This window comes from Narcine bancroftii, chromosome 1 (genome assembly GCF_036971445.1).
Source record: "Narcine bancroftii isolate sNarBan1 chromosome 1, sNarBan1.hap1, whole genome shotgun sequence".
Lineage (NCBI taxonomy): Eukaryota > Metazoa > Chordata > Chondrichthyes > Torpediniformes > Narcinidae > Narcine > Narcine bancroftii.
This window is the reverse complement of record NC_091469.1, coordinates 279,768,195-279,781,673: the sequence shown is the minus strand read 5'-3', so window position 1 is coordinate 279,781,673 and position 13,479 is coordinate 279,768,195. Positions and strand designations below refer to the sequence as shown.

General features: G+C 39.3%; 1 protein-coding gene across 5 annotated transcripts in view; it reads right to left on the bottom strand.

Annotated features, from left to right (window-relative positions):
- The window catches only part of ano9b (anoctamin 9b), a 128,803-nt gene that overhangs the window by 87,801 nt on the left and 27,523 nt on the right, over nt 1-13,479 (bottom strand). For all 5 annotated transcript variants that reach the window (XR_011345658.1, XM_069901005.1, XM_069901011.1 and 2 more), the window contains exons 2-3: nt 9,280-9,348; nt 5,650-5,763 (exon numbers count right to left, since the gene is read on the bottom strand). Coding sequence is in view for 4 of the 5 variants with exons in the window: in XM_069901005.1 (XP_069757106.1) it covers nt 5,650-5,763; nt 9,280-9,348 (183 nt within the window). In the remaining variant the exon portion in view is untranslated. The remainder of the gene's footprint in view (nt 1-5,649; nt 5,764-9,279; nt 9,349-13,479) is intronic.

Here is a 13,479-nt window from a genome sequence, read left to right as displayed (position 1 = left end):
CCTTTTTATTAGTTCCTTTTCTGTACTTACTATCTCCCTTTCCAACTTCTCTGTTTCCCAATTGTAATCCTTTTTCATCTTAGTCAGATAACTTATTATCTGCCCTCTAATGAAGGCTTTCATTGCATCCCATAATATAAATTTATCTTTCACTGATCCTGTGTTTATTTCAAAATATGTTTTAATTTGGTGTTCAATAAACTCCCTAAATTCCTACCTTTTAAGTAGCATGGAGTTTAACCTACATCTATATGTTCTTGGTGGGATGTCCTTCAGTTCAATTGCTAATAATAGGGGTGAATGATCTGATAGTAGTCTAGCTTTATACTCAGTTTTTCTATCTCTCCCTTGAATATGGGCTGACAACAAAAACATATCAATCCTTGAGTAAGTTTTGTGTCTACTCAAATAATATAAATATTCCTTCTCTCTTGGGCGCTGCCTCCTCCATATATCCATAAGTTTCATTTCCTGCATTGATTTAACCATAAATTTGGCTACTTTATTCTTATTACTTGTCTTTTTTCCAGTTTTATCCAACAATGGGTCCAAATTAATGTTAAAATCTCCTCCTATCAATATATTTCTTTGTGTGTCTGCAATCTTCAAAAAAATATCCTGCATAAATTTTTGATCCTCCTCATAAGGCGCATATATATTGAGCAAATTCCAAAATTCTGAGAATATCTGACATTTTATCATTACATACCTCCCTGCCAGATCTAATATTTCCTCCTCTATTTTAATTAGTACATTTTTGTTAAATAGGATGGCTACACCTCTAGCTTTTGAATTATATGTTGCCGCTACGTGTCCTACCCAGTATCTCTTTAATTTGTTATGTTCCGCTTCAGTTAGATGTGTTTCCTGCACAAATGCTATATCTATTTTTCCCTTCTTCAATAAATTTAGTAGCCTCTTCCTTTTAATTTGATTATGTATTCCATTAATGTTTATAGTCATATAATTCAACATGGCTATCTTATATCTTGCTTATATTTCTTTTCCACCTCTTCGCCTCCTCCATCCCCCTTTTGGCCATTTTAATTTCTTAGTTTTCTCTTATTAAACTTAATGTATGACAACACATTTAAAACATAAAGATCCCACACCCACTAATACCTTAACCCCAAAAGTTCCCTCCCTCTCTGAGTTGCCCCTTATCCCTTGTCGGGCAACCACAACTCCCCTTTTCATTTGGATTGCGATCTTGCTCCCAGCGTCAACTGATTTCTTCCCTTTCCCCTCCCCAGAAAATACTTTTCCACCCTTACTTCCTTCCTTCCCTTCTGTTTTCCCTCTTTAGTTCTTTACATATACATTGTTTCTACATTTTTATATATACTTTATCGCCGTTCTTCATTCTTACTACACCTCTTCATCTCTTCTTCTGTCCTGCAAACATTCTGCGAATTCTAGCGCTTCCTCTAGATCCGGGAACAGTCTGTTTTGCTCCCCGGGTATAAATATTTTAAGCACAGATGGATGTCTTAACATGAATTTGTAACCTTTTTTCCATAAAATCATTTTTGCTGTATTAAACTCTTTCCTCATCTTTAAGAGGATAAAAAAAAATATTTTTGACCCTTGTATTCCAATGGTTTATTGTCTTCTCTAACTTTAGAAAAAGACAAAACACAACAAAATAAAATAGAAAAAATAGAAGATAAATTTACACAGAAGAGAAGGAGAATGGCATCCAAGAAGGAAAAAATATGAACAACTGGAATAAAAGAAGTAGAAAAACGCCGAAGAAGAAAGAAGAAGGCCTTACCTGCACGAAGGAACAGGATGTTGTGGTGGCGAGGAGCACCCAACCCCAGAGGTCAGTGCCTGCCCTGCGGAGTCACGACTCACCTGCTGGTGGACTTCAAAAATGGCTCTTGGAGCCAAACAAAAGTGCGCAACCAACGGAAACAAGGGAAAAAAAGGACACTGGTGGGAGGGGGGCCAAGCAGAGGACCAGGTAGCTGCAGCGCGAACAGCTGAGAAACACCCAACACCAGGACATTCAGCTGGAAGACAAGAAAGGCAACAGAGAAGGGAGTGACGTGGGAGAGAGATGGAGAGATGACTGGCAAGAAGATCAATGGCAGGAATTGCCCATTCCAGTATATTTTCTCTTGTCGTATATCTCAAAAATTTTACTAAGATGGATCTTGGTTTTTGATGTGTCTGTGGTTTCGGAGTTAGTGCTCTCTGAGCCCTTTTTATTTCCATTTCTTCGTATTTCTGTCATTCCTAGGACCTTTGGGATCCATCCTTTTATAAATTCTTTCATGTCTGTGCTTTCTTCACCCTACTTCAGGCCCACTATTTTTATGTTGTTTCGTCTACTATAATTTTCCAACATATCAATTTTCTAAGATAACAACTCTTGCGTCTCTTGAATTTTTTTGTAATTTTCTTCCAATTTTTCTCTTGTCATTTACTTCCATTTCTACAGCTGTTTCCCGCTCTTCCTCGTTCTCTGCTCTTTTCCCTCTTTCTGTCATTACCAGTTCTAACCTTTGCATTTTATCTTCTGTTCTTTTCATTTTCTTTTTAATTGCATTAAATTCTAATGATAACCATTCTTTTAATGACCTCATTTGTTCTTCAAAAAAACTTTATCTATATTCTGTCCATCAGTTTTACCTTCTATTTTTCTTTGTCCATCAGTTTTACCTTCTATTTCTCTGAAGATCTTTGTCTTCTTCTTCCTCTTCTTCTGTGTCTGTACCTGTGTTTGTGTCTTCTTCTCTTCTTTGTGTCTGTGTCTCTTCTGTTTTTCCTGTAGATCTGCTTGCATCTCTTTGTCGGGCCTCTTCTTGCTGGGCCTCTTGTTGCTGGTCCTTCCCTCTTGAGCTACTCCTCTTTTGTGCCTCCTGCCGTTGATGTTCTTGCTGGTCGTCTCTCCATCTCTCTCCAATGTCACTCCCTTCTCTGCTGACTTGCTCGTCTTCCAGCTGAGTGCCCTTGTGTTGGGCGTCCCTCAGCTGTTCGTGCTGCAGCTGCCCGCTCCTCTGCTTGGTCCCCCTCCCAGCGGTGTCCTCTTTTTCCCTTGTTTCCGCTGGTTGCGCACTTTTCTTTGGCTCCAAGAGCTATTTTTGAAGTCCACCGGCGGGTGAGTCGCAGCTCCACAGGCCTCTGGGGTCGGGCACTCCTCACCACCACAGCATCCTGTTTCTTCATGCACGTAAGGCCTTCTTCTTTCTTCTTCGGTGATTTTTCTACTTCTTTTATCCCAGTTGTTTTTATTTTCTCCTTCTTGGATGCCATCCTCCTTCTCTTCTCTGTAACTTTATCTTCTATTTTATTTTTGTTGTGCTTTGTCTTTTTCTAACTTTTTTCCTGTTTTCCTGGAGAGGGCTGGTTTTCCCGACCAGCCACTACTCCATCACGTGACTCCTTGCATTTCAAATTTATTGTGCATGGGATTGTTAAACCAATTAAATGGGGAATTTTGAGAGAACAAATAACATTAAGTTTATTTTATATTGTATATTAACAAAATTCAGCAGCTGCTTTGCTTGACCAAGTTTGGGGAGAGAGCAAAGTGTGAGGTTTGCCAGTGCCAATGAAAATCCACCAATTGTTTGTTGAACTACAGATTAATAGTTAACTTGCAATAAAGATTACTACTTGGAAAATGTCAGGTCAGGGACAAAGAAAGCAAGGACATTTTATATCTACATTTGTCTTCCTTGAAAACATTGAACAAGCCTTATCAGTGGACTGTCACTTGTAGCTATTGTTTGGTCAGACATAGCTTCTGCATCATTTCAATTATAATCTATAAGACCCATTTTCTGTTAGCTCAATCCCATCCCCTCCACACTGATGTCCATTTTTCACCTTTAAATTTCTGCAATCTTCATCAACCCCACAAGCCTTCTTGGTATAGCCACTTCTCTGATTCTTTCCTCTTGCACGCTCATGTTCTTAATGACTCCATCAGTGGTCACCTTTGTGCTCTTTGCTCTATGATCTGAGATTATCTTCCTAATACTCCTCACCTCTCCATCATTTTCCCCTTGTTTAAGTTTTGACATGTCATTATGCTGGATGTGCAATATAAATATGTTCAATTGATATTCTTCTTTGAGGCAATCACTGGCCATCTTATTTACTTTCCCCAAAAAGGGAACATTTAAGTCTAGTAGAAGAATTATAGCTGGTAAGGAGTCCAACAGCATGCATATGATGGGTGTGAGACAAAATGCTATAGAATATTAGCATTATATTTCTAGAGCTGCCATTGCTGCATCATCAATTTCTTACTTAAGTTGCATGCTTATTCACCTTTGGAGAAGAAAAATAGCCCAACATATAGTGAAACCTTAGGAACTTTTACTAATCCATAGCGATAAGCCATGTTTTAAAATTCCATCAGTGAATTCCTAATTTAAAAAGATTACTAATGTCCCTTTGATTTGGTTTATCCACTCACCATACTACTTACATCCTGTTCATTTATCCAATCAATTCTATGCTTTAAAAAATCTTTCAAAATTATTTGTTCAAGTGGGTATTGTGACAGATTATGTTAGTGTTTGTTTTGTATATAGATATGTTTTTGGGAGATAAATTGGGGCAGTTTTTTTTAGGATAGATTGCATACAAATACTTCACAACAGATCTCATTTAAAATACCGGAGCTCTGCTCAAGCCAGACATGGCACCTCCTGGGGGCCTTTGCAAACACTTTGGGGAGTGCCCAAGAGTCTTCACTAATGGATTGTTGTTTTGAAAAGCAACAGATGAAAGAGATCAGAGGAGTAATTCAGAGCCGCAGGCTGTCTGGAGTGCAGCTTGCTGTTCTAAGAGGGTCATGTGGTTTTTTGCAAGCAGAGAGAGTAAAACAGGCTTTTTCTCTGTAAGAGAGCGATCAGTTCTGCAGTTTTACAGTCAGCAGCAGCTGGGATTGGAACAGGACAAACTGGAAAGCTTGTGGAAAATCACAATTTAGAAGACAGGTTGTAAGTGCTTATTTCAGCCTGGTCAAAGCCCTTGTGGTTCATGCAAGAGGAGAGGTCTGGCTGTCTAATGTTTCACTTGAAATAAGGAAAATCCTGATGGGACAAGTTTCTTCAGCAAGACTCTGTCGTGGCTGATTAAAAGGGATCAGTTTGTGTCCAGAAACAACAAATCTCTCTCTGAAAACCGATGAGAACCTTCCTGAGTGGTAACCATTTACCTTTCAAGCACCAAAGCCTGCTGACCATCATAAATGTTAAATTTTGTGCACAGTAAAAGAATTGCCTGCAACCAGTGAACTTGGAGGGATGAGAAGTGAGATTGGACTGTGAATATACACACATATACATACACATTACACACACATGCACTTAGAATTAGAAGGGGGTTGTTAGGTTAGTTCAGTTAATAATGATAAGTTAAAGTGTGATCCTGTTTTCATGTTTAAAGATAATTAAAAGCAACTTTTGTCTTGGTGAATAACTATTGTTGCCAGGTTTTGGGGTCCTCTGGGGTCATAACAGTATCAATTTAATTTCTATGAAGTGTGTTTCAATTAATTCATTATTTATTAAATCTATGTCAAATTCTATCCAATAAAATAGTAATTTCAAATACTATTAATTCCTGTGGTTAAATTCTGAACCTTACATCATTCTTAAAATTTAACATTCATATAATTCTACTCACCATGATTCGAAAGCCCTTTTCACTTAAGTTTCTCAGATATCTTTGCCTATTCACTCTATTTTTTTCCAAGGCATTCAATGTTTTTTTCACAACGAAGACAAAATCAATATTATCCTGAAAGATAAATAATGATTTCTGAAAGTCAAAATATGTCAAATGTTTCGCTTTTTATTGAGAGCTATTTCTCCCTTCAACCTGCATGTTGAACCACTGTAGAGTTAACTTGTATTAATGTAGATGCTTCATGTGCCAATGTAAAGGGAACTCGTATTCCTGCTCTACAATGCCCTGCATAATGTTTTGGACAAGTTCACTTTTTTTTTCCTTTATTTGCCGCAGAGCTCCACAGTTTTAAATTTGTAATCAAACAATTCATGTGATTAAAGTGCACATTCCAGATTTTATTACAGGTTATTGTATACATTTTGGTTTGACCATGTGGAATTTACAGCATTTTTTATACGTAGTTCCTTCTTTTGAGGGCACCATAATATTTGGGACATAGCAATAGTACATACATGTCATCTTTAGTACTTTGTTGCATATCCTTTGCATGATTCATAGACATTACCAGGTGCTGAATAACTTCTATGGTGATGCTCTGCCAGGCCTCTACTGCAACCATCTTCAACTCCTGCTTGTTATGAGGGGTTTGTCCCCCTAGGTTTTTTTCTTCAGCATATGGAAGACATGCTCAATTGGATTTAGATCCAATGATTGAGTTGGTCATTCAAGAATTTTCTAGTTTTTAACTTTGAAAAACTCCTATGTTGCTTTAGCAGAATATTTGGGATCATTGTCTTGCTGTAGGATAAAACACCAGCCAATGAGTTTAGAGGCATTTGCTCGAACTTGAGCAGATAAGATGTGTCTATTCAAATCAGAATTCATTTTTCTGCCATCAGCAGTAATATCAATGTAGATAAGTGTGCCAGTACCTGTGCAGTCATACATGCCCTGGCTTGAGCACCCCCACTAACATGTTTCAGTTATGAGGTGGCATGCTTTGGACTTTGGGCAGTTCCCTTATGCTTCCACACTTTGTTTTTGCCATCACTCTCATACAGGTTAATTTTGGTCTCATCTGTCCATAAGACCTTTTTACAGCATTCTGCAGGCTCTTTAAAAAAAACTTTTGGCAAACTAATCTGGGCATCTGATTTCTGTGGCTAACTAGTGGTTTGCTTATTGCAGTGTGGCCTCTCTATTTCTGTTCATGAAGTCTTCTGCAGACTGTAGTCATTAATAGCCCCTTTCACACTGGCACCTAGTCCTAGTAATTAACGGCCAATATACAGGTTAAGAATCCAGTGTGAACGTTCCTGAATCGGCACGCAGGCATGCCCATTAGCCCAATGTGAAAGGGACATGGACTATCCAGAGACAAAGTAGTGATGCATTGATGTTGTTTTTGCATAAGTGCAGGAATCTGAAGGAAACGAAAGATTAAAAAGGTTTAAACTTTGTAGACCTAATATAAACCTTTATAAATGTCTAAAGGACTTTGGGAAATTTGCAGCAGGAGAGAGAGCGAATGCGTGTGGGCGGTGGTGGACCTGCCCTCCCAGAATTCCATGGGGCTGAGAAACCCCTCCATGAGATCTCCATGCATACAGTCCTGTCTCTGCCCCAGGAATTCTAGGAGGGCAGGTTCGCCTTTGCTCTTTCCCATGGCTTTTATAAATTGTGCACTATTGCCGCTACAACTTTATTACGGTTTTTATAAATTGTCTGCTATTGCTGCTTGAACTTTCCTACTGTCTTTATAAATTGTCTGTTATTGCTGCTACAATTTTCCAACTGATGTTTATAAATTAATAAAGGTTTACATAGGTCAGCACAACAACAACAGGGGCTGTACATAATCTTTAATTATGTTATAATTAGGTATGATTAATTTTATTGAAATACAAGATCATAATACATTGATCAAGATTTAGGGCAGGTCCACCATGGTTCGATGCTTCACTCTGATGTCACTGGTGGAGGATAGTCTCCTTTATCTCCGGGGATGCCTTGTGATGAGTGTGAAAGGACACAGAGAACCGGTTAATGGTGGTCCAGTGTGAATGACAAAAACAGTTTCTTTAACCAGTTCACTGAACACCCAATTTACTGGTTAGCCAGTGTGAAAAGGGGAATTGACACATGCCCCCTGAAGAGTGTTTCTAATCTTTTGGATGAACATTTGGGTATTTTTCTTCATCAAGATGAGAAATCTTCTTTCATCAGCAGTAAAGATCTTCCTTGGCCTACCAGTCCTTTTACAATAAATGAGCTCACCAGCATGCGCTTTCTTCTTAATGATGTTCCAAACAGTTGATTTTGATAATCCTAAGGTTCAGATGATGATTCTTACTGTTTTATTTTTGATTTTCAGCCTCATAATGGCTTTTTAGCAGCCTTCAACAGGGATTTATCTGAAGGCTTACCTGGCAATTGGAGTCAGGTAACTCAGACATTTGGAGTTGAAAAGCTCAGATTAGCAGGAAGCTGATTGAGCAATAGAAATCAAGGGACACAGGTGGTATTAATTCACTTCAACTCAGCAGTCTAAAGAGTTAATGCTATTGACTGGAGTTCCATACAGTACATGATGCAGTGAGTAGGAGATTTACAACTATTTAGTTTTTTTTTCCTTCAGCTTCTTTGAGTTTCATTGACACATCACTGGTCCTCATGTTGAAAAATAGCAATGACAGACTCCAAAGGAGATTAAAAGCTGAGAAGTAAGCCTAGCTCTCTTATACCTGCACCAGTGAAGCAAATAAACATAAATGAATAATTACAAACACCTGTAAAGACAAATGTCCCGAACATTATGGTGCCATGAAATGCAGGAACTATGTAAAAAAAAAATGCTGCAATTTCTAAATGATCAAGCCAAAATGTATATGAATAACCTTGAATAAAATCTAGAATGTGCACTTTAATCGCATATGAATTGTTTGATTACAAATTTAAAACTATGGAGCATAGGGGCAAATAAAGGGAAAAAAAAGTGTCTTTGTCATAAACATTATGGCGGGTCCTGAACCTCATGAAGCATTCATGTTGAGAGAATGTATAAGAAAGTTTATTTCCAGTGTGATTTGAAAGTGCTCGATAGAGTACAAAGAAATATATTTTCTGCAATTAATTCAAAAATCACATGAATGGACATTGTAAACCATTCCATACCTGATTTATAAGCATTTCAGGGATCAGAATAAAAGCCCCATATCTTACCTGAATTGACATTCTTGATGGAATTCAATTGCACAGTGGTCTTGTGTTGCATCTTGTCAATTATTTAGCTGAATAATGATTTAGCACTCATTGTCGTATGAGTTTTATTCTGAAAGAAATTACGTGACTTAAGAGGACTTTGTGAATGGTGCAGAGTGATTGGTGTTCTCTCCATCTGAATGATGTTCAGTCAAGTAGAGAGGAAAGCATGGCGCCTAATCTTCTTGAGTGAACGGTAATGTAAGTGAGCTCCAATGAGACATCTAGAGTTCAGTGCAACAGGAGAGCACACCTATGGACACAACCTTTAGAGCTAGTGCCAGTAGAACAGTGTTTTTATTTTTTCATTATTAATTATTCTCATGGTTTCTTTTATTAGTTTTTTTATAAAAAAGAACTTACTTCCATATTGTAATCCTCAATTAGTAGGTGTTCCTCTTCATTGGTGGGTACAATGTTAATCATTTCATTCTGTAAACAAAAATATTAGAGTGTGATACATTTGCTGTGGTATACAGCTCATGTTTTTATAGTTTTCATTGCCTCAAGCCATTCATTTCCAAGAACTGACTTCTTAAATGAGAAAATTATATGATATTTGTCTTCATGAATTGCCTCTCCCATTAAAAATTTTGTAAAAAATAATTAAAGGACTCAAATATCACTATTAGTAAGGAAGAGATATCAAATTTTAATTCTACAGTACTTCTTTATCATAGGGATTGAGAGTAAATTAAGGCAAAAGTGATCTCCTAAAGGAGAAAGTCTATCTTTTTTGTATAATTGAATGTGACATATTGTTTAATTCTAAAAGTATGAGGCAATTTTGTGTCAAATTAATATGATATTCACTTTATATTCATTTGAACTCTTGTCCTAAATGATCCTTCAGCAATGACATCCATTCACACATCATCATATGGAGTAATTGAGTAACTCTCTAAATACAACATGCAACTTTACCCTGCAGCTTAAATACTTACAAAAAAGCAGAATTTTGAGGATTTTTTAAAAATTTCCAAGTCTCAACATGAAAATCTAACACAAACCCTAATATACCTACTGTAATAATTAACAACAACAACAACAACAACAACATTTGTTGTTGAAAGACAGTCATTGAACTGTGCTATCCGATAGAAAGGTTTTGGATTCAGCGGGGAAACACATCAGGAAAAGTGTTGCCAAAGACTGTTGTATTTACAATTCACTACTGTCATGATAATGAATATGTATGGTATGTACCGGAAGTCACGTGGTATGAGAGAGATAGGAACACAAGCAAGAGAACAAAGGAAACTGTAGAATAAAGGACCCAGAGAAGTTTACCTGATAAACTAGTGTTTAATGTTTTATTAACTTCACATTTCGGGCCACAAATGTGACATTGGCGACGAGGATGAAAGAAGCTTGAAGAAAATTAAAGACTAAACAAGATTACAGACGTTTACAGACAACTTCAAGGTGATAAGAATTTTCCCTGTGACTCAGTACTTTTGGGGCTGGAATATTTCCTCATGGCTGGGGCAGACAGTGACTTTATAACACATAGTGGAATTGCTCATTTTGACCCAACGGGTGATGCAAGCACTGTAAGTGTGAAGTGGAAGGCATGGCTGGAAGAATTTGAATCCTACGCCGACAGTCGTGGCCTATTTCTAGATACCGGTACGGTTGAACAAAAAGTGCAGAGAAGGGCGTTACTTCTTTTCACTGCAGGACCCTCAGTTCGGGAAACATTTAAGACACTTTTGAATACTGGAAGAAAGGATGAGTACCAGAAAGCGGTAGATGCATTAAATGCACACTATGTAGTGACACCGAATGCTACATTTCAACGCCATTTGTTTCGGAGAACGAGACAAGAAGATAGCCAGACAATTGCTCAGTACGTGACGAGACTACGCCAGCTAGCTGTTGGATGCAATTACATGCCAGCTGATTTGGACAACCAATTATTGGATCAAGTTGTACAGCACTGTAGATCAGATAAACTCAGAAGACGTCTACTGGAAAGAGGGAGTGAGTTGGAACTCACCGATGCTTTAATCATTGCTGCTGCATTAGAGGCTGTTGAAGGGCAATTTCATACCATGACCCTGAAAGACAACTCAAGCCAGCAAATTAAGAGCCTCTCACATCGCCATAACCAGCCCAGATATGCGTCGACACAGGTCGTGGAGTGTTATAGATGTGGAAACCGAGGTCACTTTGGAAAAGACCCATATTGCCCAGCCAAAGGCAAAGTTTGCAGAAAGTGTGGAGGTAAGGACCACTTTGCAAAGAAGTACAAAAGCCCACGCTGCTGAAGATCCAGCTGCGCTGGATGGGTCACGTCTCCAGAATGGAGGACCATCGCCTTCCCAAGATCGTGTTATATGGCGAGATCTCCACTGGCCACCGTGACAGAGGTGCACCAAAGAAAAGGTACAAGGACTGCCTAAAGAAATCCCTTGGTGCCTGCCACATTGACCACCGCCAGTGGGCTGATAACGCCTCAAACCGTGCATCTTGGCGCCTCACAGTTTGGCGGGCAGCAACCTCCTTTGAAGAAGACCGCAGAGCCCACCTCACTGACAAAAGGCAAAGGAGGAAAAACCCAACACCCAACCCCAACCAACCAATTTTCCCTTGCAACCGCTGCAATCGTGTCTGCCTGACCCGCATCGGACTTGTCAGCCACAAACGAGCCTGCAGCTGACGTGGACTTTTTACCCCCTCCATAAATCTTCGTCCGCGAAGCCAAGCCAAAGAAAAGAAAAAAGACAAAAGCAAGTCCAATGCAGACCAGAAGAGGAAGAGTACAACTTCCAAAGGCAAAGCCTGGGGGAAAGGAAAGTATCCTGGAAAGAAAGATACCATTCGCCAGATAGACGGTGACGATGATGATACCCAGGAGGAACAGAATTGTTACCAATTTACGTTGAATGAGATACATCATGAGAAGGTCCCAGTGATCATTGGTGGAGTGACAGTGCAGGTCATTGTAGACTCAGGCAGTGACAGTAATGTGATTGATCGACATTTATGGGAGAAGTTGAAAAGGAAAAAGATCATCTGTACCTCAAAGAAGTGTTCCAAGAAACTGTATCCATACACAGCAACCAAGCCATTGCAGACCATTGGATGTTTTACTGCAACTGTTGAAGCTGGAGATAAGTACACCGAAGCAGAGTTTATGGTCATAGAAGAGAGGGGAGAACCATTGCTGAGTAGAAGCACAGCGCAAGACCTGGCAATACTTCATATTGGAGCTTGTGTCAATTCAATTCAGTCATACGAGGATATGAAGCAAGAATTCCCCGCAGTCTTCCAAGGAGTAGGAAAGCTGAAAGGTCGACAATTGAAGCTAGAGGTAGATGAAACGGTCAATCCCAAGGCACAACCAATGCGCCGAACTCCATTTGGACTTCGTGGGAAAGTCGAAGCCAAAATTAAAGAATTGATCGAACAAGACATTATTGAACCGGGAAAGGTGTACCATTTCATTTTGGATCTGAGCAGAAGAAAGCGTTCACAGCGCTGAAGCAAAGCCTGACAGATGCAAAAACTCTTGGATATTACGATCCGGCGGCATCAACCAAAGTCATAGCGGATGCCAGCCAGGTTGGTTTAGGAGCCGTGTTGGTCCAGATGCATGATGGAGGACCAAGAATCATTGCCTATGCCAGCAGATCGTTATCAGATGTGGAAAGAAGATACTCTCAGACAGAGAAAGAAGCACTCGGACTTGTATGGGCCTGTGAGAGGATCCATGCATATTTATACGGCATTGAATTTGAACTCATCACAGATCATAAGCCATTAGAGGTGATCTATGCACCTAGATCCAAACCATGTGCCAGAATAGAGAGATGGGTACTCAGACTACAACCCTACAAATATAAAGTAATCCACATTGCAGGGAAAGCAAACATTGCTGATCCGCTGTCCAGATTGGTGAAGGATGGAGGTCCACAATCCAAGTCAGAATTGGGAACAGAAACAGAGAGCTTTGTACGCTTCGTAGCTATTCAGGCGACACCGAAAGCTGTGACTACGAAGGAAGTCGAGAGAGAATCCGAACGTGATCCAGAACTCATGGAAGTAAGAGAATGCATACAGAGTGGACAATGGGACAAGTGTACTCACAAGGCTTACATTCCCATTAGAGACGAACTTTGTTGCATCGGACAGTGTGTATTAAGAGGTTGCAGATTGGTGATTCCGCAAAGATTGAGACCGAAGATCATATCCTTAGCGCATGAAGGACACCTAGGTATTGTTGGTACCAAGCAAAACCTCAGAACCAAGGTATGGTGGCCAGGTTGTGATAAAGACGCAGAGAGATTTGTTAAAACTTGTGACGGATGTCAAATCACAAGTAGGAGTAATCCGCCAGAACTGATCCGGAGTACGCAACTTCTGACAGGACCATGGATCGACGTAGCTGTTGATTTTCTTGGACCTTTACCGACGGGTGAATCAATTATGGTAGTGATAGATTACTACAGCAGATACTATGAGTACGTGGTGTTGAAGTCCACAACCACTGAAAAAACAATACAAGCGTTAGCAGAGATATTCGCAAGATATGGATTACCTGTTACATTATACTCTGAC